Genomic DNA, 26635 nt, shown 5'->3' on the forward strand with positions numbered 1-26635 from the left:
TCCGATGCCCTTTTTCTTGCCCTATATATCTAGTCACCTCGGCTTGATATCTTCTATTCAATATTGGACCTAACTCAGATCTCGGCGCCACACCATCTACTGCTTCATTCACCTTCTGCAGCGTGCAGGAGTTGGCAGTTAGAGGTTTGGGTTGATGGATTTGGGTTTCCGTGATTTGGAGTTACTAAGTTGGTGCGGGTCTATGTTCACATTCATATGAAATTACGATAATTAATGCCAGCTATGCTCCTCTGCTTATGTTACATCGGCCAAAAATTGGCTGTCCATCTAGGAGTAAAGTAAGAATTGGACAATATCAGCATAACGATAAGTGATTGCATATAATAGCATAAACCTAAGGAGAGATTCAGCTTCCCTGGCCACATACTTTTGCGTAACTTAAGGTGGCTATCACCTCAGCAAAAAAACTTCATAGGACAGACTGCAGAAGAGATACTGCTGAGTTTCAGTTCATTTGCATAATTTTGAGCTACCATACTAAGTTTGGACTAACATTACTGCTGAATGGGCTTGCCAATTACTGAACCAGTTTCTCCTGCCCCTTGGTTTTACACCTCTACTGCTTAGAACGGGCCTCACTCGTCTTCCTGACTGAATACTAACCTCAGTTATTCCGGTTCTAGCTTGCTTTGCTTATTTGCTTGCTAGCATATATATACCTGCCCCTGGAAATTTCCACTACCTGCGTCTGACGAAGTGGGTATTCACCCACGAAAGCTCACGCTCCAAAACCTCTGTTAGTCTATAAGGTGCCACAGGATTCTCTGCTGCTTTCTCAGCTGACTCTGTGGAATTACGCCATGCCGGGATTTGAGCCCTGATGCCTAGGGATTATACATAATAGGGTTGTCAGCTAAGAAAATAGGTCTATGGTCAGGAAACTGTAGCCTTGACTTTAATACAGCTGAGGGTTCATTTATCAAAGGAAAGAAAGAGCAGAACTTGCAGATATTTTACCTCATGAGGAAACTGACCCCGCCCACATATTTGGCTGCTGATGTGAGATAAGGAGTAAGAGGATGAGTCTCCTGTTTGACGTGGTATAGACTCCCAACTGTTTGCTGCACTTTATTCATGCCTTGTTGACTCGCTGAGTGCAGAAAATGCAAGTCACTGGATAACATTTTTCTTTTTTTGCTCCTAGTCTGAGAGCTCCCCTCTTGCTCTTCACTGCGAGTTCACCTTGTCCATCGTTAGGGGAATGACAGCAGTATTGTTCAGTGGGGCAGCCAGCGGGTGAAGGTCCAACAGTAGGGTACCTTACGCCATTTCCCTTCCCACAGGAGCAGATGGGACCTAGCTCAGCCCCAGGAGTGGAGCCTGAAACCCAGCCTCTGCTCTGTCATTCAGCCAGGGTCACTGTGCAGTTGTTTCACCAGCTGTATCAGTTTTTTGCTGTCCTTGGGTTTGACACACAAAAGAGGAAGGGCAAAAGATAGGTGCTGGGGCCAGTTGTAATAAGTATTTATCAGGCTTGCAGGGTCTCTGGCTCTCTCTGCCTATGGCAGGTACCCATAGAGTAAGCTATCACTCCAATGGCATGTGCTTCTCTGGTTTTCTCTTGAAGACGGCAGTCTGATGCTGAGTGACCTCAAGAATTTCCAGGCAAAAGTGATGACACCCCTGAATATTTCTCTGGGTGGCTATACAATGTATTCCCCTCCACCACCAGCTGGGGGTGCTGTTCTTCTCTTCATCCTCAACATACTGAAAGGTAATCTGTGAAATGAAAGGCAGATTTCTGTATCGTGTGCCGTCAACATGCGCAGGAAGGGTACTGGCAGTGGCAGGGGGTGGAGGGACAGGATGAGATCAGAAAGCAATATAATAATACTACTTGGCCATTATCTTCAAAGCATGTTACAGATATGAACCAACTAATCCTCCAAACATCCCTGTGAGGTAGGGAAGCATCATTATCCCCATTATACAGCTAGGGGAACAGGCAGAGAGGTTAAATGACTTTCCCAAGGTCACAAAGAGAATTGGTTCCAGAGCTGGAATTAGAACTTTGGTGTTCCTGCTTCCCAGCCCATGCTCAGTCTGCGGGATCAAGTCTCTCAGACGGGAAGAAATGGATTAAGAATAGGGATGGGACAGAAAGAGTAGATAGGATTAGGACTCGTGATATAATGCAGCTGGCTGTCTTCCTTACTCCATTAATCCCTTTGGTTTACCCTGCACCAAAGAGTTTAAATTCACGCCAGAGTCCCTGGAGCCGGCCAATAGGAAGATTGAGACCTACCATCGTGTTGCAGAGGCGCTGAAGTTTGGCAATGGGCAAAAATCAAAACTGGATGACCCACAATTCTCTGGCATACAGCAGGTGAGCCGGCACAGCGCCGGGAGGCAGTCAGAAATCCAATTGCAGATTTCAGACCGTTCCTGTGGCACAATCAGTGGGGAAGGGGAAGAAATGGAAATCAATTTGCTGTTAATTGTCCATGGATTTTAAAGTCCAGTCAATGTTTCCTTGCTAATAAGATTCAAATATCCCAACCCCATAGAATTTCACTGCTCACTGGTCCAGTGCATCTCCATCTCAATGGAACGCTTACTTGTAAAATGAATATGTGCAAACTTGGCCTTCGTGTCCTGACTGTCCATTGGACAGAGGATAGGAAACACTGTCATGGAGAACAGCTGTTAATTTGGGGCCCCTTCCTCCTCTCCTGCCTTCTCTATAGTTTTGATGCAGGGCTGCTGTTTCTGTTTTGAAACCTCTTTGTCATAAACTCATATGCTTTACACTCCCTATGATAAACCTTCCAAACAACCTGCCAAGTCCCCTTAAGGTTCATTAGAACACCGCACTGCAACGTTAAATGTTACTTCTCTCATGCTTACTCGTGCTGAGTAGGGATTTACTCCGTGTAGTTCTGTTGCAATGAGGAAGAAGTAAAATCAGTGGGACAATTGGTGGAGGACATTACTGCTCAGCTTAGCTGAGGGTGGCAGAATTGGGCCCTGTGTTCTCAGACTGTCTCAATGTCAGTGTGTTGATTGTTTCATTTCAATGGCTTTGCTCACCTGATCAGTTAAAGCAGGAAAGAGGATCTGGATTACAGGCATCATCCATTGCTGTTTGCCAGAGTGCTCTCGTTTGTTCAGGAGTTGGTTATTAAGCACTGACTGATAGCTCTGCTTCGTGTTGTTTGAGGCGGTGGGTTGTGGGGAACAGTTGGGCAACTGATGCTTGAGTGGTGATGTAGATTCTCTGAATTCCATCACCTTGAGTTAAACCCCATGACCACCTCCTCAGCCTTCTGCAGCATCCCTGTGCTCTGGAAGGGTCATCTCATTGCCCTTGGCCTTATTCCTAGGTGATTATTCAGGAACTGTTGTCCAACTCCTTTGCTGAACTTGTCAGGAAGCGTATAGATGACAGAGGTGACCATCCAGGCAGTTTTTACAGTCTCTCACAGCCAAGCAACGCAGGCTACGGCACCTCCCACATCTCCGTCCTCGCTGAAGATGGCAGTGCTGTATCTGTCACCAGCACTATCAACCAGCCGTAAGTGACCAGAGCCTGGTGATTTGGTCACCCAAAGGGAGTGTGACTGGGACTCTGCTGAGTAGGTTTGTGGGGCTCCTGGAGCATCCGAGCGTGGGTAGTGCCACCTGAACCCTGGCTGCTTCCCATCTTGTGACTCTCTGGAAATGGCTTCAGTCTCAGGTCTCCCGTCTCTCCCGCACCTTCACTCTTTCGCAGGTTGCCACTCGATGTGGGGGGGAGGGAGGGAAGGGTTGCTGTGCTGTACTCACAGGGAGGGGACCAGATGGCCTGGGTCTGTACTGAAACTGACACACAATCCTACTGTCCAGTATAACAAACTGGCACAGCCAGTTACCCGGCTTCCAGGCTGGTTATGAACAATACAACAGCCTGTATTACAGTTTCCCAGAAATAGGCAAGTCAGGGGCAGGGATGTAGCTACCCACAGGACAGCCGTACTCTGAGCTTCCCTACGCGTTCTCAACCAGTCATCTGAGTTTGGTTGTTCCCAGCTGGAGCAGTGAAACTGCCTCCTGCTATCAAGGGACGTAGCCCCAAGCCACCTCACTGCCATGCCCACTCAAGAGTCAGAACAAACAACTTGCTCAGTAGTTTTTGCTACTGAGCCACCTACTGAGAGGTGCCCTAGAAAGTGGCAGCCAGCAAGTCTTTTACAAGCACCTGGACTCAGCTGACTTAGGAAGTGGCTCAGTTTTGTCGCCTGCAGGGCCGCCTGGGACGGGGGGGCAAGAGCAGCAATTTGCCCCAGGCCCTGCAGGGGCCCCCACAAGAATATAGTATTCTGTAGTATTGCAACTTTTTTTTATCGAAGGGGCCCCCATGAAATTGCTTTGCCCGAGGTCCACTGAATCCTCTGGGCGGCCCTGGTTGCCCATTCAGTGATGGCTCTGGCCCAGCACAAGGGTGTAGTATTTACTCTGATTTCAAAACTTAGCCATACAAAAGGTAAAACTCTCTTGTCTCTTCTTACAGATAGTGGACTCAGCAATCCACACAGCCTGTGGCCACACAACAGTAAATATAAAGGTACCCCAGCCTTAAGGCACTGGCACCTCTGCGCTGAATATGGGCTTAGCAGAGTCTTCCATGGGCTCCTGAATATGGCAGTGCTAGGTTGGCATGGTGCAGCATGGCCAGTGGTAATTCCCAAAGGGTTCTCTGCTGTTCTGTCTGTCGGTGATCTTTGGCATAACAATCCTGGACTACCACATCTCACATGTGCTTTCCCTCCACTCAGGTTTGGCTCAATGGTATATTCTCCAAGCACTGGGATCATTTTAAATAACGAGCTCGCTGACTTCTGCACGAAGAAGCCAAAAAACAAGATCACTAGCGGTGAGAGCTGTCCCCTCATATCTAAACAAAAGGCCAGAACGTGCCGTGAGCATCCACAAATCTTTGGCTGTGCTCCCAGATCTTGAGCAGCCAGCTCATAGCTCTGAGCCTGAAGTGCAGCTTGGGAAATGATCGCCAAGAAGACATTCCAAGGGTCAGAGGTTACTTTTCCTCCCTGGTCCCTTTCTGACCAGAACTAGATGTGAGTTTGTTCTGAATTAGTGCAGTACCTGTAAAGTCTGTAAAACTCTTTCATTCATTTTCTGGGCAGGGCATACAAAGCAAAGGCAAAATGCTGAGAAGCTGAACTCAGAAAAGTAACTACAATCCATATAGGGATAAATGCTGCAGTGCTGACTCTCGGCTCCCACTGACTTCACAATTCTCAGATTGTGGGAAAATAATAATCCCCACAAGACACATGCATCCACCAAGAATTTAAATAGTTTTATTATAGTGCCGGAGATGTATTTAAAACTGTACAACCCTATAGGTCTATACAAAGTGCTCGAGCCTGTAGGGTTACCAGATAGCAACTGTGATAAAATGGGACAGGGGAGGGGGGGAGAATAGGCACCTATATAAGAAAAAGTCCCAAAAAATGGGACTGTCCCTTTAAAAACAGGACATCTGGTCACCCTAAGCGTGGGGCTATTGCCACATTGTTTTCCATGTTGTCAGATAAGTTTCACCCCAAGGAATTCTTCCATGGCTCAGCTATGCCAAAGGTTGACAGAACAGGGACTATAGCCTTACTGCCCAGGTTGTGCCTATCACTGGTATCTAGTTTCAGCAGTCCCCAAAGAATTTTGAGGCTGCAGCACACTACAGAACTAACCAGGGCTGTGAGAGCATCTTCATAGTTACAGGCCTCCTCTAGTGCAGGTTGGGCTTCCAAGGAGTGGCCTCTGGCCAAGGGAGATAAAAACAAAGTCCCCCTTCCCCAGGTTGCTTTCCCCAAGACTTGTATTTCTGGAACAACTGATGAAAAGTTGAATTCCTGAGGGGAATGGGCGAGGTTCAGTGTGGGACAGGGAAGAGCCAAACAGACATTTGCCATGAACAAAGTTTGTTTTTTCCCTATGGCCAGATGGGCCAATAACTCATTCTCCATCTTCTCTAGGAGAGAGACCCCGCTCTGCCATGGTTCCTTCCATTCTCGTCTCCAAAGATGATAACTCCAAGCTGGTGATTGGAGGCTCAGGAGGGGACCTGATTATCAGCGCCACTGCCTTGGTGAGCGAGTGACCACGTGGCATGGAAGGGAGCACTAAAGTTACTGCTCTTCATTTGAGTTTCCTCCTACTAAACGCATGAAACGTTCATAAATCTACCTGCAGGGCAGAGGGGGCCGCAGCTCCTTTTGTCGGTGCTGTTAAGACTGTTTGAGAGTGCTGCAGGTCCACCAGCCTTTGTGACTACACTGGACACTAGCCCAAGTGGGTTTTAACATCACCATGAACTGGAGTTTCCTTCACTTCATGGCAGCTCTGTCATTGCCCCACAGGCATGGCTTACTTTCTTGCTAAAAGCAAGAGATGCTGTGTCTACTGAGGTAGAGAGGATGAAATGGGAGCTTATTAAAACTGGTATTGCTGGTACCATCTCCCAGCTCAGATAGGGAATGTTTCCGTCATCTCGCACACTCCATGTCCTCTTTCACAAACCTGATGCGATTGCTAGTCCTGTCCTTAAAAACTCCTCTCATTAGAGGTTGGGGGGGTGGGAAAAATAACTTCCTCTCCATAGAGGTTGGGGCCAAAGTGTCCCCAGGTTGCTTTCCAGGTGGGCTAAGGGATTTCATAGGACTCTCTGGCGAGCTCGAGAGGCAAATCTCCCCTTCACTGTTGGACCCATCATCTCTGGATGCTGAGTCGCATTCATTCTCGCCTCCCTCCTTTGCTAGTTTAGGCCTCTCGCTGACAGGAAACCAAAGCAGTCACTGTAGGCCAAGGTGTTGACTCAGCCTTGAATGACTGCAGTTAGGGATGGGCAGGACCAGCCTTCTAGTCCATCTCCGGTCCCCTAGGGCCTGTTGTTCTAGAGTGGAGTCTGTTTTTAGAGGAGGCTAAATGAACCCCTGGCTGCCAGCAACAGAAAGACTCATCCTAGAAGCTTGTTAAAGCTCTAGATGTTGTTCTTAACAGTTTCATAACATCTGGGCTGATGTTCAAATGAGGCAAGGGTGAATCAAGACAGATTCCAACTCTGTCCCTTTCATTTGGACCAGTGAGTGCTATGGAGTCCTGGGGTGTGGAGGGAAAATATGTGTGTGTTTGTTCCAGTCCCGCCACCTATTTCAAGGGTAGTATTGGTCTGTTGAAGGAAGCCTGGGTCTAGCCCTCCTTGGCTCATGGAGCAACAAGGTGTGGCGAATAATCTGCTTTCCCTTGGTATAGTGCACAGCACCTTTATGGCCAGTTGTCTATGTGAGATATGGGCACATAGCAAAAGACTATTGTATCAACCCTGTAGGTGTTCTCATGGGGGTCAGGACTGTAGTCTGGCTTTGTGAGCGCGTTCTAGGATTTCCTAGAGAAACCAACATCATTGGAGGGTAATTAATGCAAATCCCTAGGTAGGCAGCCAGTCTGGAGAAGACTCACTCTGTGGTGGAAACTGCATATGCTAGTTTGACCAGGATCAAGAGGCCTGATGAACTAAAGCTGTCACAGGTGCCCATCCAGACCTAGGGAGAGCAGACACTCTCCCTTGATCCTAGCTATAACTGGTGTAAATCAGTAACTTCTCGCATTATGTCAGACTTACGTTCCATACAAGCAGGATATAGCCCAAAGGCTTCAAAGGTTTGCACCAGTGTCAATGAGAATTTGACCCAGTTTCTCACCCTTCACCTTCGTTAACTGCTGAGTTTGATCCACTCCAGGCGATCATGAACAAACTCTGGTTTGGCTATGACCTGGAGCATGCCATCTCGCTGCCGGTTCTCCATGCCTCCATGAACAACTCCATCCAGTTCGAGCCAGGCTTTGATGAGGTGAGCAGCTTCTGTTGGCTCTCCCTGCACGTATTGCTTGTCCTTTGTGTGGGTTACCAATACAACTGGAAGGCAGATGAGTGCTCCTTGTCTGTCACCACACCGAATGCTAGGGGGGTCCCACTTCCAGCTGATGCCCCTTTTATTTGAACCCAGTCACCGGACCAGCTGTTCAACATGTTTTCATCCCATGGGAGAATAAGCCCAGATGCAACACACAACAGAGGCCCTGGCGAGACTTACTTCGTTTTTTCTGCTCCTTCCCTTTCAGGCTGTTAAGGGGGAACTGCTGCGCAGAGGACACCATGAACAGAAACGCACCATGTTCCTGAATGTTGTGCAGGGGATTTCAAAGGAAGGAAAATGCATCTTCGCTTATTCTGATCGAAGGAAGCTGGGGAAGTCGTCTGGGTATTAAGAACAAGTGCTGTAGCAAACATTTTATTGTAGCCCAAAAGAGTATGAAATAACTGGGTCCAGCTATCCTGGAAGCACCCCTGACATCTCCTGTACCGGTCGGACTTCCTGAAGCCACCTAGCAGAGAGTGTGGGTGAGACAGAGTAACAACTGACCCTCCAATATATGGAAAGCTACATTCAAGCTGTTACAGGCACTAGTCAGCCAATCTTGGCTAGAATCATATCCTCCATTTATTATATCTGCTAGTTGGGTCCAGAGGACAAAGGACCAGCACTTGTGTGATATATAGAAATATATTTTGTGAACAGAGCAGCTAGTAACCAAGCAGAATTTGGAAAGGGGAACCAGGCCCAGTGCCAATGGAAGCTGCCCTCAGGGACCTGACTCTATCTTCCCTAGAGTCTGAAGATCCTCAGATAGGAGTGGGGGTGGTTTCTTTCTGGCTTTGGAAAGCCCCCCACATGTGAATGTGCTTTCAGGCCACACCATTCATGTGAAATAGGAAGCTATGACAGACTTCTTTCTTTGCTCAGGTGTGTTTCAGCACCACCAAGTTGCACAGCAGAGCTGCAAGATACAGCTTTGCATGGACACACGATAAGGGAGTGAGTCTAACAATATTTTTGTCTAGCTCTTGTCTGTCCCATGGGTATCATTTGACATTAGCATTAGCACAAACCTGTCTATGTAGTACAGCATCTGTTGCCATAGTCAGCTACTCTAGAAACGAGGGCCACCTCTGTAGCAGCACTGAAGGTTTCTTAGGCACTGCCTAAGAGAGAGTCTCTACAAATGAGCGGTGCAAAGTGTGACTGTGCATTCGTGTGGATAATGTGAATTCTTTTCTCCTTTGGAAGGAACTGATGATGTATTATTACAGATAATCTTCCAGTTTTACACCTCTCCCCTGGGGGCGGGGAGCCCTAAGCCTTCGCCGAATTTCCTTGCTCATCCTTATCTAGACGTGAGCCACAGTGAAGCTGAAGACAGGCCCCTGGATGAGTTGAAGTGAGGATGCACAAGAAAAGGAAATGAATATTTCTTCAAAACAGGAGGAGTGAAATGGGTTCTGGGAGGACCCTTTAAAATAAGGGTGCAGGTAAGAATAGCCATATAAATAAGAAGAAAACAAAGAAAGAGGAAGTGGGACCGCTAAACACTGAGGATAGAGTGGAGGTTAAGGATAATTTAGGCATGGCCCAATAGCTAAACAAATACTTTGCCTCAGTCTTTCATGAGGAGCTTAGGGATAATGGCAGGATGACAAATGGGCATGAGAATATGGAGGTAGCTATTACCACATCCGAGGTAGAAGCCAAACTCAAACAGCTGAATCGGTCTAAATTGGGGGGCCCAGATAATCTTCATCCAAGAATATTAAAGGAACTGGAACATGAACTTGCAAGCCCATAAGCAAATATTTTTAATGAATCTGTAAATGCAGGGGTTGTACCGTATGACTAGAGAATTGCTAACATAGTTCCTATCTTTAAGAAAGGGAAAAAATGTGATCTGGGCAACCACAGGCCTGTTAGTTTGACATCTGTAGTATGGAAGGTCTTAGAAATTATTTGAAGGAGAAAGGAGTTAAGGACATTGAGGTCAATGGTAATTGGGACAATATACAACATGGTTTTACAAAAGGTAGATCATGCGAAACCAACCTGATCTCCTTCTTTGAGAAGGTAACAGATTTTTTTTTAGACAAAGGAAATGCAGTGGATCTAATTTACCTCGAGTTCAGTAAGGCATTTAATACAGTTCCACATGGGAAATTATTAGTTAAATTGGAAAAGATAGGGATCAATATGGAAATTGAAAGGTGGATAAGGAACTGGTTAAAGGGGAGACTACAACGGGTCATACTGAAAGGTGAACTGTCAGGCTGGAAGGTTACTAGTGGAGTTCCTGAGGGGTCGGTTTTGGAACCAATCTTATTTAATCTTTTTATTATTGACCTTGGCACAAAAAGTGGGAATGTGCTAATAAAGTTTGCGGCTGACACAAAGCTGGGAGGTATTGCCAATACAGAGAGGGACCAGGATATCCTACAGGAAGATCTGGATGACCTTGTAAACTGGAATAATAGTAATAGGATGAAATTTAATAGTGCATTTAGGGATTAATAACAAAAATTTTTGTTATAAACCGGGAACGCATCACTTGGAAATAACAGAGGAGGAGAAGGACCTTGGAGTACTGGTTGGTCACAGGATGACTATGAGCCATCAATGTGATATGGCTGTGAAAAAGGCTACTATGGTCTTGGGATGCATCAGGCGAGGTATTTCCAGTAGAGGTAAGGCGATGTTATTACCGTTATACAAGGCACTGGTGAGACCTCATCTGGAATAGTGTGTGCAGTTCTAGTCTCCCATGTTTAAGAAGGATGAATTCAAACTGGAACAAGTACAGAGAAGGGCTACTAGGATGATCCAAGGAATAGAAAACCTGTCTTATGAAAGGAGACTCAAAGAGATTGGCTTGTTTAGCCTAACCAAAAGAACGCTGAGGGGAGATATGATTGTTCCGTATAAATATATCAGAGGGATTAATACCTGGGAAGGAGAGGAATTATTAAGCTCAGTACCAATGTGGACACAAGAACAAATGGCTATAAACTGGCCATCAGGAAGTTTAGACTTGAAATTAGACAAAGGTTTCTAACCATCTGAGGAGTGAAGGTCTGGAATAGCCTTCCAAAGGGAGCAGTGGAGGCAAAAGACATCTCTGGCTTCAAGACTCAGCTTGATAAGTTTATGAAAGGGATGGTATGAGGGGATATCCTAATTTTGGCAATTAATTGATCTTTGACTATTAGCGGTAAGTATGCCCAATGGCCTGTGATGGGATGGGATCTGAGTTACGACAGCGAATTCTTTCCTGGGTGTCTGGTTGGTGAGTCTTGCCCACATGCGCAGGGTTTAGCTGATGGCCATATTGTGGGGTCAGGAAGGAATTTTCCTCCAGGGCATATTGGCAGAGGCCTGGAGAGTTTTCACCTTCCTTTGCAGCATGGGGCACGGATCACTTGCTGGAGAATTGTCTGCACCTTGAAGTCTTTAAACCATAAATCGAGGACTTCAATAGCTCAGATATAAGTCAGCAGTTTGTTGCAGGAGTAGGTGGGTGAGATTCTGTGGCCTGCGTTGTGCAGGAGGTCAGACTAGAAGATCATAATGGTCCTGTCTGACCTTAAAGTCTATGAGTCTAAGAGTAGCGTAGTCAGGCTTTCTATTACATCTGCACAAAAACACAATGAGCCTTTCCTAACTGGAGCTGTTACTGCACCCACCAACACAATGAGACATGATGCAGACTGGTGCTGTGCGTTTTGTGACTATTTTACACCTGTGTCCTCAGGAAGAATTGTGCTCCACAAAAATGAGTTGCCCCTGATGAACTAACACAAGTGACCTACGTTTTTCAGAGAATTTAAGGAGAGGACTGTAGGAACATGCCAAAGAACAGTCATAGCTAATATGCCTGCAGGAGGGGAGCGGACTAGTGCTTGTTAAATCACAGATGTGCACGGCCTAGGGGGTTATATACGCCTCATCCCTGCCATAGGTATGATTGGGCAGGCAGCCACATTGTTTATATTTGTACACTGATAGTTTAAAGGGCTTTAGAAAAATTCATAGGACCAAAGGTTCAGCATGCCTCCATAAATTCACCTGCAGCCACGTGTGTATACAGGAACCTTTGTTTGCATGCAGGAATTTGAGATTATTATACACTTTTAAAGCCTTGCATATAACAAATTTATATTGGCTTTTTGTGTGTGTGTGTGTGTGCGTTAATAGAGTCCCTATTCTATTAACCCATTTTATGCAGAAAAGCAAGTAGTTACATTCATCTCAGACCTTAGTCTTTTTACACCAGTCTCATTATCCCCTCACCACTGATTTCAAACTCACGCTTAAAATGTCTCCGCCAACCCTTCTGACTGTTAGCTTTTGGTCCCAAATGGCTGCATACATGCCATTAAAAAAATCCTGTATCTCATGAAACCAGATTGCTGGATGCCTGCTTTTTTCTACTCATAAGCCCCTGTCATGTAAATAAAATGCTAGCCACTTAGAAACCTATTAACTCAGCGAAACAAAAGTCAGCCTTTAGATGCATTTCAATGCTGTTGAAAATTAAACTTGCTACAAAGTGCGAGCTGTTTTCCTTCAGGAATTGTACTCCAAGAAACTATCTTTATTGCATCAACTTCCATGAGAAGCTACGGCTGCATCATTGTGGTGGCTCATACAGAAGTAGGGTTGCACTAGAACCATGATGTTTTGTCTGGAAAAGTATCAGAGGGGTAGCCGTGTTAGTCTGGCTCTGTAAACAGCAACAGAGTCCTGCAGCACCTTATAGAGTAACAGATGCATTGGAGCATAAGCTGACGAAGTGGATATTCATCCACAAAAGCTATGCTCCAATACATCTGTTACTCTACAACGTGCCACAGGCTGCTTTGTTGCTGTCTGGAAAACAAATTTATTGCTTTATGTACTAGTCACTGAATAAGACCATGTGTTTTCCTGAAGCAGGGCTTGTGGTTTAAAGTGCTTGCCTGAACAAGTAGTAAATGTAAGTGTGCCAGAATGGTACAGGATAAAAGAATGTTGCTGCTTGGCTAGCACTCATTCTAGCGTATGTAGAATGAGAGGGGCCCTGCTTTTTCTTTAAGTTCACCTACCTACTTGTTACAGTCTGGTGCTTGCAGTAGCTGTTGTTATTTAGCAGTCTTATGACCTGAGCTGCAGGTATACTGACCTCTCAACGGTGGTAGCATTGATGACTGTAATTAGTTGCCACTCAAGAATTCTGGGTAATTACATAGGCCCAAACCAGTAAGTTCAAAAATGGACCCAACTCTTCAAAAGCAGGCCCACTGACTGTACGTGTAGAACTATCACGTAGAAACAAAACACTAGGCAGATAAACCGAACAGAAGTATCGCTAGAGCTGTCGTGACCTTTAGCTGGGTGAATGTTGCTTAGTGTGTATAAAAATGAGGAACTGGCTGGAAGTAGGCAGGAGCTATTTTTGCTACCATATTACACCTCAACTCTGATCTCAGCATCAGTCAGGTCTAGCCCTGGGCTTCTCCGCTGGTGGGCTCCCCTATGCCAACTGCTGCCAAGGGCAGGAGCCAGTTCTGTACACTGCCACCTTCGATGGGCTTTACGTGACACTGTGAGAGGAGATATGCTTCTATTTTCCAATGGAAATTTGTTTTACAAAGTTATATTTTTAATAAAGTACTTTTACAAATGGCTTGTAGCTGCTGGGAATTTTTAGCCTGCAGCCCTACCTCCCCCACCCCAACCAATCAGTTCTTAGAGAATGGAAACAGCTGCGTGGTTTCCCTTTCTCTGCCATCCCGAGTCATTCTGGCATTTCTTCCAATAGCAGCAAGGCCTTCAAGCTGGTTTTGAACAGACACATGTTCTACTTCACCTTTGAAATAAGGGTGTCTTTGCCTGGACTGAATTGTGGGGGGGGGTCTGAATATTACTGCAATGATTGTGAAATTAGCAACAGTTAGGCTGTTGCTAAGGAGCTTATGAGGCTCCTTTAATTAAAGTGATATGAGACAACTGGTGTCATAAAGCTTGGGAGAAGCTAAAGCAGTCCTTTTAGAATGGTTTGCTCTGGTGCTTTCCAAAATAGTACCCAAGTTCTACTTAATTTCCTGTACTGGGACTTTCACTCATAACATTTTGGTGCACATTTATGGATTTATTTAAACATAATCAGTACAACTCAGTTCAAATCTTTGAAGGCCATACTTTGGCACTTGTTTGTCAGCTAGAAAATAAGTCATATTGAGGTTTCTGTACCATCAAAGCAACACACTGATAGCTAAACCTTGACTTACTGTGGAAAAAGTTTGAGAATCTTGCCCTGTTGCAGAAGGATCTATATAGAATGGGACAGGAAATGAGTTCAACTGATATTTTTCAGGAATAAAAAAGGAGTTTGAAAAAGGAAGTTTTCATCTCAACACACTTAAATTTTGGTAACTGCAAAATCTGAGCATTTGCAAAGACAAACATTTGTTTTCATCAGAAATTCTCAAGAGGAAAAAGTCAGTTCCTGACCCCCTCCACACCTACAGGATTTAGGAACACAATTGCCATTGACTGTGGGAACTGTGCTCCTAAATCTTTTGGGGTATACTTTCTGAAGGACCTGGCATTTATTTAGTTATTAGTATTGTGGATTTTTATTTTTTGGCTTGTTTTAAAATACAAGTGAGCAAATACTTGCACTTGCTCTTTAGAGGGTTACTTCAGGTTAACATTCATTTTCAGTGAAGTCTTGTTTGTATTACTAATGCCACCAGTTATTGCCACTGAATAGATTTTTAAAATCCTGTTTAGACCAGTTTTAGTTCTTGGATTTCACCAAACTGCAACGGACAATGGTGAGAGTAGCAGGCTGCCAGTTTGACAGTCTGTTTGTGCCCATCCTATAAGGTAACAAGAGCTTCTGAAAGCTAGTGACCAGCCTCACCTCCGGTGGGGAGACTTCAGGAGGCAGCGAGGGTGCTCAGGTCTTATTTACCCACCTTGCATCTCAAATCCAAATGAATGACCCCAAGCTCTGAAGGTGGCGAATAGTCTTATTTCTGTTAGAAAGATGGCTAAAGTCACAAGCAACTCAAAAGTTTAAGGGACACACAGTTGGCTGAAACCACAGCTTCACACTCATCTAAGGACACAACTTCTGCAATATTCAAGTCTTTGGGGGTAAGCTGCAGGTAAGAAAAAAAAATCCACATATTCAACTGCATCAAAGTTGGAGTTTAAGGATGGGCACCCTGCACCCCCCACCCCTTATAGAAAGATCTTTTTCAGCTGCTAGACACCATATCACAGTGATATAACCAAACCAAGCCCTCAGAAGTTGTGCTTGGTAACTGAAAGACAAGATACCTTGCTGCCCGGGCTGTCAGTGGCTTATACTATGCTATTCGGCTTTAAATGCTTCCTTCCTTTTTCCTTTGGACTCTAGGAATTTGCATGCTGTCAGAAGGGATAATAGTGAGAGACAAATTGGAGACTCCTGGGGTAGGGGAGAAGGGAAGACACGTCATGGAAAAAGGAGCCTTGTCCCTATTTTCTGGGACCTGAAGGAGTTGCACCAAGGAGCCAAATTGCTGCAGTGCCTCAGTCATACAGAGCCTCCTGATTCCTTGTGGACAAATGGGCTGTACAGGTCAAAGCAGGAATGTTTACCTCCATAGGCCTGTCATTCTTTTTCAGCATAAATTAAACGGGAAGCCTCTGTCTTCCCCTGACAGCTTTTGAACAGATGTAAAAAACAACAAAAGACATTGGCACCATCACTTCTTTGGCTACCCCGTCATCCCTCAAACTCCTGAAATGAGAAGCAAGATGATAAAAAAAAAAAAAAATGGGTGAGGTTGTGGGAAAGGGTTATCCAATCCCTCTTCAGACTGTGGCTCAGGTGTGCTGCTTCACAGTGTAGTGTAATGTTGCCAGCACCTTCCATCCCATTGACAGTCCAGCATTCATTTCTCATGGGAATGCGTCACTTCCAGAGAACAGACCAGGACAGCCACTGGATGGGTAAAGCTGAAAAATAAAGGAGCTGGGGCTTTGGACCTTCCAAAAGCTGTGCACTCAGTCCCTGGTGAGCAGGAGGAGGGAGTAGACCCTTTAGGTAGGTGCTGGATATTCTGGGAGATTTGTGCTTTTTCTTAGCACACTGGTCTGTTGTAAGGCACTTTTCAATAATGACCCTCGAGAACATCTGTCCAGGTCCATTAGCAGAACCACAGGCAAATTCATTCTTTCCTGTGACAGTCCCTGAGTTGCAGTGCTCAAGTATTCCCTCCCCCTTCTCCCCAGATGTAAGCTGGTCACTAGATCTGCAAAGAAGCAGGCTGTCAGAGCAGCTTGAGTGACTTCAGTAGCCTGCTGGGAAGCCACCTTTCCGGGAATCAGACACAGCAGCCCAGCCATCGGCAGTCCATAGAATAGCCTGGACAACGGCCTTACTGTCACTCCGCTTGATATCGTGTTTCCTCTTCTTTAGTTCCACTTCTATGCCCTGGAATGCAGAGAGAAGGGGTAAACACACAACAGGAGAGGCACCAAAGAATGCGCACAGCGATTACACAGTACATGCAATGTACCTCACTTGCAACACACAAGTATACTGGACTGCTGAGATGCCCCTCTGCTGCTGGTAGCTCCATGCAGAAACCTGGTCCAACATCTCCACCCTCCCACTCCTCCAACCAGCTACCTCCTCTCTCCGGCTTTCCAAGGGGGTTTGCTACAAAGTGACAGAAAGCAATTCTTGATTTAATCCTAAATGTTGCACAGGGTCTGGTTTAAGGAGTGACTATAGCTGAACCCCTTGGTAATAAACAACCATCATATAATTAAATGTAACATCCCTGTGGGAGTGGTGGGATACCAAATAAGCCCACCACAGTAGCATTTAATTTCAAAATGGGTAACTACACAAAAAAAAAAAAAAAGAGGCAGCTCGTTAAACAAAAATTAAAAGATACATTCTCAAAAGTGAAATGCCTGGAAGCTGCATGGAAACTTAAAAAAACACCATAATAGAGGCTTAAATTAAATGTATACCTCACATTAAAAAACATAGTAAGAGGCCAAAAAAGTGTCACCATGGCTAAACAAAGTAAAAGAAGCAGTTAGAGGCAAAAAGGCATCCTTTAATCATTGGAAGTTAAATCCCATTGAAGAAAATAGAAAAGGAGCATAAACTCTGGCAAGTCAAGGTAAAAGTATAATTAGGCAGGCCAAAAAAGAACGTGAATTGCAACTAGCCAAACACTCAAAAAGTAACAGCAAAAGCAGGAAGCCTGCCAAGCAATCAGTGGGGACAATGGACGATCAAGGTGCTTAAGGAGCACAAGCCATTGCAGAGAAACTAAATGCATCAGTCTTCACTGTGGAGGATGTGAGGGAGATTCCCAAACCTAAGCTACTCTTTTTAGGTGACAGATCTTAGGAACTGTCCCAGATTGAGGTGTCATTAGAGGAGGTTTTGGAAAAGATTGATAAACAGCAATAACAACTCACCAGGACCAGATGGTATTCACTCAAGAATTCTGAAGGAACTCAAATGTGAAATTACAGAACTACTAAATGTGGTTTGTAACCTCTCATTTAAATCAGCTTTTGTACTGGATGACTGGAGGATAGCTCATGTGACACTAATTTATAAAAAAGGCTCCAGAGGCAATCCTGGCAATTACAGGCCAGTAAGCCTAACTTCAGTATTGGGCAAACTGGTTGAAACTATAGTAAAGAACAGAATTGTCAGACACATAGATGAACGTGATTTGCTGGGAAGAGTCAACATGATTTTTTTGTAAAGTGAAATCATGCCTCACTAATCTAACTAGAATTCTTTGAGGGGGGTCAACAAGCATGTGAACAAGGATGATCCACTGGAGATAGTGTACTTTGAGTTTCAGAAAGTCTATGACAAGGTCCCTCACCAAAGGCTCTTGAGCAAAGTAAGCTGTCATGGGATAAGAGGGAAGGTCTTCTCATGGATCAGTAACTGGTTAAAAAGATAAGAAACAAAAGGGTAGGAATAAATGATAAATTTTCAGAACTGAGAGAAGTAAATAGTAGTGTCCCCCAGGGGTCTATACTGGGACTAATACTGTTCAACATATTCATAAATGATCTGGAAAAAGGAGTAAACAGTGAGTTGGCAAAATTTGCAGACAATACAAAATTATTCAAGACAGTTAAGTCCAAAGCAGACTGCAAAGAGTTACAAAGGAATCTCACAAAACTGGGTGACTGGGCAACAAAATGGCAGATGACTTTATTCAGTGTGGAGAAAGGCAAAAGAATGCATATTGTATGAGCTTGGCAAAACCATGTGTGCAATTCAGTGGGGTGCTTTGTACAGAGAGGAAACATAAGCAGGAAGCATGATGGGCCACAAAAGCAGAACTGCAGTGGGTCTGGGGGTCTTTATAGATCCTGCCCAAACACGGCTGTGCTTTAGAGGTGGAATTCAGAATCCCAGATCCCAATTGCTCAGCTGAGCCCTTCTGTCTTAAAGTAAAAAGGGCAAAACCTTAGGGCATTTGAAGTTAGTGTCTGAATTTTGCAATTCTCTGTATCTAGACCACACATACCTCCCTATCACTCTGCAGTACCCAAACAGACCCAGCAACAGCCGTTATCAGAGGAAGCAGAGCACTAGAGTGATAGATCTTGGAGTCATTGTGGATAGCTTTCCCAAACATCTGCTCCATGTGCAGCTGCAGTCAAAAAAGCTAACAGAATATTAGGAAGCATTAGGAAAGGGATAGATAAGAGCGAAAATATCATAATGCCTCTATAAAAATCCATGGTACACCCACATCTTGAATCCTCTGGTCAGATCTGCTTGCCCCATCTCAAAAAAGATATATTAGACTTGGAAAAGGTACAAAGAAGGGCAATAAAAATGATGAGGGGTATGAAACAGCTTCTGTATGAAGAGATCAAAAGGATGGACTTTCCAGCTTGGAAAAGAGATGACTAAGTGGGGGATATGAGAGAGGTTGATAATATCTTGACTGGTGCAGAGAAAATGAATAAAAAGTGTTATTTACTCCTTTAGATAATGCAAGAACTAGGGGTTATTAATAGGGAAATTAATGGGCTGCAGGTTTAAAATTTAAAAAAGGAAGTACTCCTTCACACAACACACAGTCAACCTGTGGGACTCTTTGTGGTGAAGGCCAAAACTATAACAGGGCTCAAAAAAATAACTAGAGAAGTTAATGGATCGGTCTATCGATGGCCACTAGCCGGGATGGGCAGGAGTGCAACACCATGCTCTGAGTGTCCCTAGACTCTGTTTGCCAGAAGTTGGGAGTGGACAGAGGATGGATCACTTGATGATTGTCTGTTCTGTTCATTCCCTTTGAAGCACTGGTCACTGTCGGACGAGAGGATACTGGGCTAGATGGACCTTTGATCTGACCCAGTAGGGCCATTTTATGTAAATGAAACATTTTGAACACTACAGCACATCACGCCCATTCATGAGCTCCTCATCCATGCCACTTCAAGTTTTCTAGGCAAACTGCAGCCAAAATACCAAGGGCAAACCCACATGGATGTGCCCTTGAACTCCTTGTTGTGGACCAAGGCCAAAGCTTTGCCCAGCTTTAATTCTTAAGCTCATAAACAGTCAGACAAACATTACTCAATGGAACATAGGGAAAACATTCCCACGGTGCCTGCGGAGACCAGGATCATGTCTGACATCATACCCCCTGCCCCAATCTCTCCCACAGAAGACAAACAGACCTGCTCTACGTTCTGCTCCAGCTCCGTGACGTTGGGAATCAGCTGATCATGAACTCGAGGTTCTTCCACAGCCTTTGTCACATCGTACCCGAACCAGAGGGCTCTGATGATTGTCTGGATGAAGCAGAAAGCCACAGCATTAGTACATGACCTGCCCCTGGAGAACTCTGTCATTGGTGTCTCAAAATACTGCAGTGAAAGAGAGCCAGATTCCTCAGCATGTTAGGTGTTACCTGTACAATGCTGCTTCTAAAGCTGGCTAAACGGGACACAGATCACCTCAGTATACAGGGCTGCTCAGGTGATTCAGAGCCACTACAGCCCCTTCTCCACCACTCCCTGCCTTGAAGCCAGCCTGGACAAAGCTCCCTTATGCCTGGCTCATCCCTGGCTGTTCTAACTGCCACTTAGGGCTACAGGCAGACACGTTAGAAGGCCTCTAGGCTCAAGGATCTCAATAGCTGACTTAAGGCAACTATTGCACAACTTCCTCTTGCCTTGCACCAAGTGTCGCTCCCCCAGATTCCAGGTGCTAGCCCCACGTGTACAACTGCTGTGCTTTGTATGAGCTTGGGAAAACCCTGTGTGCAATTCAGCGGTGTCCTTTGTACCGAGAGAAAACATAAGCAGGAAGCAGAGTGGACCACAAAAGCAGAACTGCAGTGGGTCTGAACGTCTTCATACACAGCTGTGCTCTAGAGGTGGAATTCAGAATCCCAGATCCCAATTGCTCAGCTGAGCCCTTTTGTCTCTAAATTAAAAGGGCAAACCCTTAAGGCATTCAAAGTTAGTGTCTGAATTTTGCACTTCTCTGTATCTAGACCACGCATAGCCCCCTGTCACTGCAGTGCCCAAAGAGGGACAGCAACAGCCATTATCAGAGGAAGCAGAGCACTAAGGTGGCAGCTACTTCCTGTGAAAACCCATAATACTTGGTAAGGTTGCTTCTGTAAGAAGTTTGTACAGTGAATCATGAGGATCCACATTTCTAAAGCAGAGTGAAATGAAGCCAAGTTAGACTTCCAGTAAACGTAACCTGTAGCTGTGCAGCACAGCTGCCATTTGAGAGTCCTGCAGTTGTACGTGCATGTGGAGAAATGCATGAAGGAGCAGTTCCCACGCAAACCATGCAGCTCTCAGAAACAGCAACATTGGATAAGTTAAGAACTTCCGTGCCTATGATGTAAGTAACCTAGATTATCCCCTTACTTCTCAGGAAGTTGTACTGAATGAGGCTCAACAGCAGCCTCTGCTGGTCTTCTGTTAAAGTGCAGCTGGACCATTATCACCCCAAAGCAGGGCACACCATGAAAGCTACCTCAGAAGCTTGGAACATTGTACCAAATCTGACTTGGATTCTTTACCACCAAGGGTAGTAGACTATTGTATTTGGTAACCAAGTGTTTTTGACCCACTAACTCTTTCAGCAACCTAAAAAAAGAAAATTCATCCTTTTGCACTCAGGAAAATCTCATACAAAGAGACAGATACAAATATTCATGTGCTCAGGAATGTACACAAGTACGGGGTTTAGTGTAAATAACTGTGGGTTGTACACACACACACACACACACACACACACACACACACACACACACACACACACACACAAGTGCTTTTTAAAGTAGCCTTTTCAAATGCCTCCAAAAGCTTAAGGCATTGTGTAGGCACTCAGCAAGCTTGGTTTCTTTGAGATCACACTACATGAGTTATACTATAATAAAGTGCATGGCAGAAAAAAGTTACTTCTGCACACAGCATAGTGGTACACCTGACGCTTCTAAAATGAAGGTTTTCTATTGCAGATACCGTTTTCCATTGTAACAGTGCTGTGTTAGGACAGCAGTCTTCATTATGCATTTCTACATTTGTTAGGGTTATAACTTTAATGTACACCAACCATTTTGTATTGATTGGAGATGGATTTATATACACACACACTTGCCAGAGCAGTGTCCTGCTCGGCTGATTAATTGTACTAAGTTCTGTAAAAACATAAAACATGCATTTAGAATAATGTCCAAGTCAAAGGAATTTGGTATGTCCTAGTCTCCAGAGCACAGTGGAATGATTCAGCTGGGACGTACGCTAGGGCTCAGTATAGCTGCAGCTAACTTAGGTAGGTCCCATTAAGTAGTACTTAGCTCCTACATAGCATTTTCACCCAGAGACCCAAAGCTCTTCACAAAGATTGTCATCCCCATTTTATCTATGGGGAAACTGAGGTACAGGTTAGTTGATTTGCCCAAGAACAGTCAATGGCAGAGCTGGGGAGAGAGCCTAGATTTCCCAACTCCATCCCAGTTGTGAGGTTACATTATGGCTGTTTTCTTGTGTGACATGCTCACTATGATGTTCTCCGTGGAAACAAAGCATGTCGATCACACAGGATGGGAGACAGTTGCCTGGAATTCAGCAGCACTGAAAAGGACACATGTACCCATGAACGCTAAGTGAAAATGAGCTCTGAGTACAATGCTGTAACTAAGAGAGTGAACACATCCTTGATTTCTAAGCAGAAGACAATCAAATAGGATGCGGGAGACCCTATTACTTCTGTATACCCCGTTAGTGAGACCATTATCGGAATAGTGTCTAGTTCTGGTGTCCATGCATCAAAAAGCGTTTAGGAAAAGAGGTACAAGAATATTTGAGGTCTGGAAACCATTCCTCATAGACTGAGCTTCCTGAATCTCTCCATTGAGTTTACTCCAAGAGAAGGTTAAGAGGCGACTTGATCACAGTCTATTAACACCTACATGGGGAAGAGATTAGTCAGTAAGTGGCTTTTTAATCAAGCAAGAAAAGGCATAATGGGATCCTATGGTTGGAAATGACAAATTCAGACTAGAATTATGGTGCAGATTTTTAACAGTGATGACAAGTAACCACTGGAAGAACTTACACAGGGAGGCTGTGGATTCTCCACCATTTGCAGTCCTTATATACAGATGATGTCTTAAAATATATGCTATAGCTCACACAGAAGTTATGGGCTGGATGTAGAAATTACTGGGTGAAGGTCTGCATTTTATAGCGGGTCAGACTAGATCGTCATAATGTTTCCTTCTACCCTTAATGTTTCTGAATCAGCCACCTCTCCAACCTTGTCTGGCCTCTACTAACTGTCTCCTCATCTCTCCCACAATGACACGTACCAGTGCTGTTGCTGTAGTGATTTTTGTTCCTCCGGATGCACCAACCACCATCTTGATCTTATTTGTTTTATCCACTAGGATTGATGGACACATGGAGGACAGGGGCCGTTTACCTGTAAGAGTGCACACAGATGTTAACTTGTACTTAATTACAAGCTCGGCATCTGGGCCCACACCACCACAGCCTGCTTAGGCTAGAAATACAGAACACTGCTACTTCTGGTCTTTTGCAGATCCCAGATCTGCTGGTTCAGCGCACAAGTCTCTCTTCAGCTGCCAAGGGGATTCTGTCGTCCCCTGATCCCTGCCCCTTGTTGACTTTGTAGAGGGGGTGGGAGTGATAACTACAAGGGCTTTGAGCTGGCCCCTGACATATGGGAACACCTCAGTGTGTCAGCTATCCAGCTGTGTGCACCCATACACTGGAGGCCAGGGTTCCGCTTCAGAGCTCATCCCTGAGTAATGGGCCCTTCCTGGTCACTTTCCCGTCTGGGTGAGAACCTCTGTGGCTATAGATCTGGTTGGGGAGGCTTCCCTTGCACTAGTCCTCTGGCCCCCCCAGCTCATCTTCATTGCCCCATGATCCACTCTTGGCACTGGCAAAAGGCAGCTTTTACATACAGGGGGTGTGTCCCCCTCTGACTCCACCTCACCTGTAAAAAAAATGGAAACAAGGGAAGAGATCTGGGTTTAAAGGTTAGCAAAAGACAGTGTATTTTTTTTCAGAGCTGTATTCCAAAGGTATTGTGGGGGAGGGAGAGCATACACACTGACACAAATGCATTCTAAATATTTATGCAAATTACTTGCAACCGGCAGATTGTTGGAATGCTGCAAGGTTGTGCACCACTCCCAGGGCCTCCCATGTTCACTCACTGCCTCTCTGATCAGCGATGTCCAAGGCTCTCTTGTAGTTGTGGAGCATTGCACTTGGAGTGATTTTTGAGCTCACCTTTGTGAGGACTTCAGGCAGCTGGGGATACGCAAGTCCCAGGTGTTTTCCTTGACACTACAAATGCTTGTGTTCCTCTCGGCCAGCTAGTGCATACAGATCACAGTAAGGAAACGTGATCTGTAGTTAATGAGCTGTTATCAGTGATGCAGTATACAGAACTTGCATATTTCCCACATGTGACAGGGACCTTGAGTCAGCCCTCTAGCTGGCAGTGAGCATCACTTTGGTATGCAAAAGGCAGCCATGATACTGGCTAAGGAGAGGGAGTGAAGTGCTACCTGGTTCGATGAAGTTTGCAGTAGAGGGAAGGACTCCGAAGCCATTGACAATGTAAGGTGAACTGAAGTCGTCCATCTCATCATTAAATATGATTCCACTCACATTGGAGCGAACTTCTGAGCCAAAGCTAAATAGAACGAGCAGAAGGGAAGGCATGTCAAACCCAGACTCGAGGATAAGGACAAGCTTCAGGTAAATTGTAGGTCACATGAAACTAGGGCTGTCGATTAATCGCAGTTAACTCACCAGATTAGCTCAAATAAATTAATCATGATTAAAAAAATTAATTGCAATTAACTGCAGTTTTAATCGTACTGTCAAACAATAGAATCCCAACTGAAATGTATTAAATACTTTTGGATGTTTTTCTACATTTTTAAATATATTGATTTCAATTACACCACAGAATACAAAGTGTACAGTGCTCACTTTTTATTACAAATATTTACACTGTCAAAAATACGAACAAAAGAAACAGCATTTTTAAATTCACCTTATACATGTACTGTAGTACAATCTCTGTATCATGAAAGTGCAATTTACAAATGTTGATTATTTTTGTTACATAACTGAAGTCAAAAACAAAACAGTGTAAAACTTTAGAGCCTACAAGTCCACTTAGTCCTACCACTTGTTCAGTCAATTGCTAAGAGAAACAAGTTTGTTTACATTTATGGAAGATAATGTTGCCCACTTCTTATTTACAATATCACCTGAAAGTGAGAACAGGCATTCACATGGCACTTTTGTAACCAGCACTGCAAGGGATTTATGTGCCAGATATGCTAAACATTCATGTGCCCCATCATGCTTCGGCCACTATTCTAGAGGTCATGCTTCCATGCTGATGATGCTTGTTAAAAAATAAGGGTTAATTAAATTTGTGACTGAACTCCTAGGGGGAGAATGGTCTCCTGCTCTATTTTACCTGCATTCTGCCATATATTGCATGTCATAGCAGTCTCAGATGATGACTCAGCACATGTTCATTTTACAAACACTTTTGCTGCAGATCTGACAAAACGCAAAGAGGTACCAATGTGAGATTTCTAAAGATGGCTACAGTACTCAACCCAAGGTTTAAGAATCTGAAGTGACTTCCAAAATCTGAGAGGGACGAGGTGTGGAGCATGCTTTCAAAAATCTTAAAAGAGCAACACTCTGATGCAGAAACTACAGAACCCAAACCACCAAAAAATAAAATCAACCTTCTGCTGGTGGCATCTGACTCAGATAATGAAAATGAACATGTGTCAATCCATACTGCTTTGGATCGTTATCAAGCAGAACCTGTCATCAGCATGGATGCATGTCCTATGGAATGGTAGCTGAAGCATGAAAGGACATATGAATCTTCAGTGCCTCTGGCACATATAAATCTTGCAATGCCAACTACAACAGTGCCATGCGAATGTCTGTTTTCACTTTCAGGTGACATTTTAAACAAGAGGAGGGCAGCATTATCTCCTGCACATGTAAACAAACTTGTTTATCTGAGTGATTGGCTAAACAAGAAACAGGACTGAGTGGACTTGTAGGCTCTAAAGTTTTACATTGTTTTATTTTTTAATGCCGTTACTTTTTTGTATATAATTCTATATTTGTAAGTTCAGCTTTCATGATAAAGAGATTGCACTACAGCACTTGTATTAGGTGAATTGAAAAATACTATTTATTTTGTTTATTACAGTGCAAATATTTGTAATAAAAATAAATACAAAATGAGCCCTGTACACTTTGTATTCTGTGTTGTAACTGAAATCAATGTAGAAAACATCCAAAAGTATTTAAGTAAATGGTATTCTATTATTGTTTAACAGTGCCATTAATTTTTTTAATCGCTTGACAGCCCTACATGAAACTATTGTATCTCAGAGTGAGCCCTCACTGCCCTGCAAGGCACAGGCCTGCACTCAGAGAACGCCTAGCAGACTAACAGAGGGACATTAACCTACCTCTGGATCTCACTTGGGAGAGCCAGTTTTCCTCTGCCTGTCACGTATTGGTGTAACCTCTGTACAGGAGACACTGCCACCGACATAAGTGGGAAACTATTTACAGCCACTTTGCATGTGTAACTATCCCAGGTGTGATCAGGACCCAGCTTTCCCATACAGGGGCCAAACCAAACTCCAAATACCCAAACGTGTCTAAATGTGCGGGTTGAATTCCAGCTCCAAACCACCCTGGGGTAGAGGTGCTCCAGTACAACCCATCATGGAGATAGGATTGAGTTGCAATCTTGGATCCAGACCCATCTCTACCAGAAGAGAGGCGGTATTTTACCAGAACGCCACAGCAACATCATGTACTTTGTTTACATTTTCTCATTATTGATTAAATCACTCGGCAAGTGAATAAATTGCAATCGCCTTTATAACCCGCTAGTGGCTCACACCCGATTCATTCAGTGATGCCACAGCCCAACACTTGACATGTTACAGGCATTTTGATAGGTTGGATTTGACCTCACCAGGTGAATCAGGCAGGAAAGGTTCACACTGAGCAGAGGGGAGGAAAGGCCATCCTGGCTGCAGTCTGGTAATTCAGAAGAAAGCCTCTATTTACTAACAGAGGGGGGAGGGATAGCTCAGTGGTTTGAACATTGGCCTGCTAAA

General features: G+C 44.5%; 2 protein-coding genes and 1 long non-coding RNA gene across 6 annotated transcripts in view; 2 read left to right on the plus strand and 1 right to left on the minus strand.

Annotated features, from left to right (window-relative positions):
• The window catches only part of GGT5 (gamma-glutamyltransferase 5), a 45274-nt gene extending 31705 nt beyond the window's left edge, over positions 1-13569 (plus strand). For 3 of the 4 annotated variants that reach the window (XM_032801298.2, XM_075060022.1, XM_032801299.2), the window contains 7 exons: positions 1589-1735; positions 2211-2347; positions 3345-3535; positions 4776-4873; positions 5997-6109; positions 7761-7871; positions 8143-13569. In XM_032801298.2, the coding sequence (XP_032657189.1) occupies positions 1589-1735; positions 2211-2347; positions 3345-3535; positions 4776-4873; positions 5997-6109; positions 7761-7871; positions 8143-8289 (944 nt within the window). In that variant the 3' untranslated portion in view covers positions 8290-13569. Of the gene's footprint in view, positions 1-1588; positions 1736-2210; positions 2348-3344; positions 3536-4775; positions 5076-5996; positions 6110-7760; positions 7872-8142 lie in introns of all 4 variants that reach the window. The other variant, XR_004376617.2, reaches the window with a different exon arrangement.
• Positions 12082-26635, minus strand: part of GGT1 (gamma-glutamyltransferase 1) — a 65101-nt gene continuing 50547 nt past the window's right edge. The window contains exons 11-14 of the mRNA XM_032801297.2: positions 24017-24144; positions 22784-22896; positions 19626-19739; positions 12082-16374 (exon numbers count right to left, since the gene is read on the minus strand). Of these exons, the coding sequence (XP_032657188.1) occupies positions 16231-16374; positions 19626-19739; positions 22784-22896; positions 24017-24144 (499 nt within the window). The 3' untranslated portion in view covers positions 12082-16230. The remainder of the gene's footprint in view (positions 16375-19625; positions 19740-22783; positions 22897-24016; positions 24145-26635) is intronic.
• LOC142045844 (uncharacterized) lies at positions 24154-25220 on the plus strand. Its single transcript, XR_012654736.1, has 2 exons — positions 24154-24209; positions 25030-25220. It is a non-coding gene; the product is annotated as an uncharacterized LOC142045844 (long non-coding RNA).

Source organism: Chelonoidis abingdonii, chromosome 22, assembly GCF_003597395.2.
Source record: "Chelonoidis abingdonii isolate Lonesome George chromosome 22, CheloAbing_2.0, whole genome shotgun sequence".
Lineage (NCBI taxonomy): Eukaryota > Metazoa > Chordata > Testudines > Testudinidae > Chelonoidis > Chelonoidis abingdonii.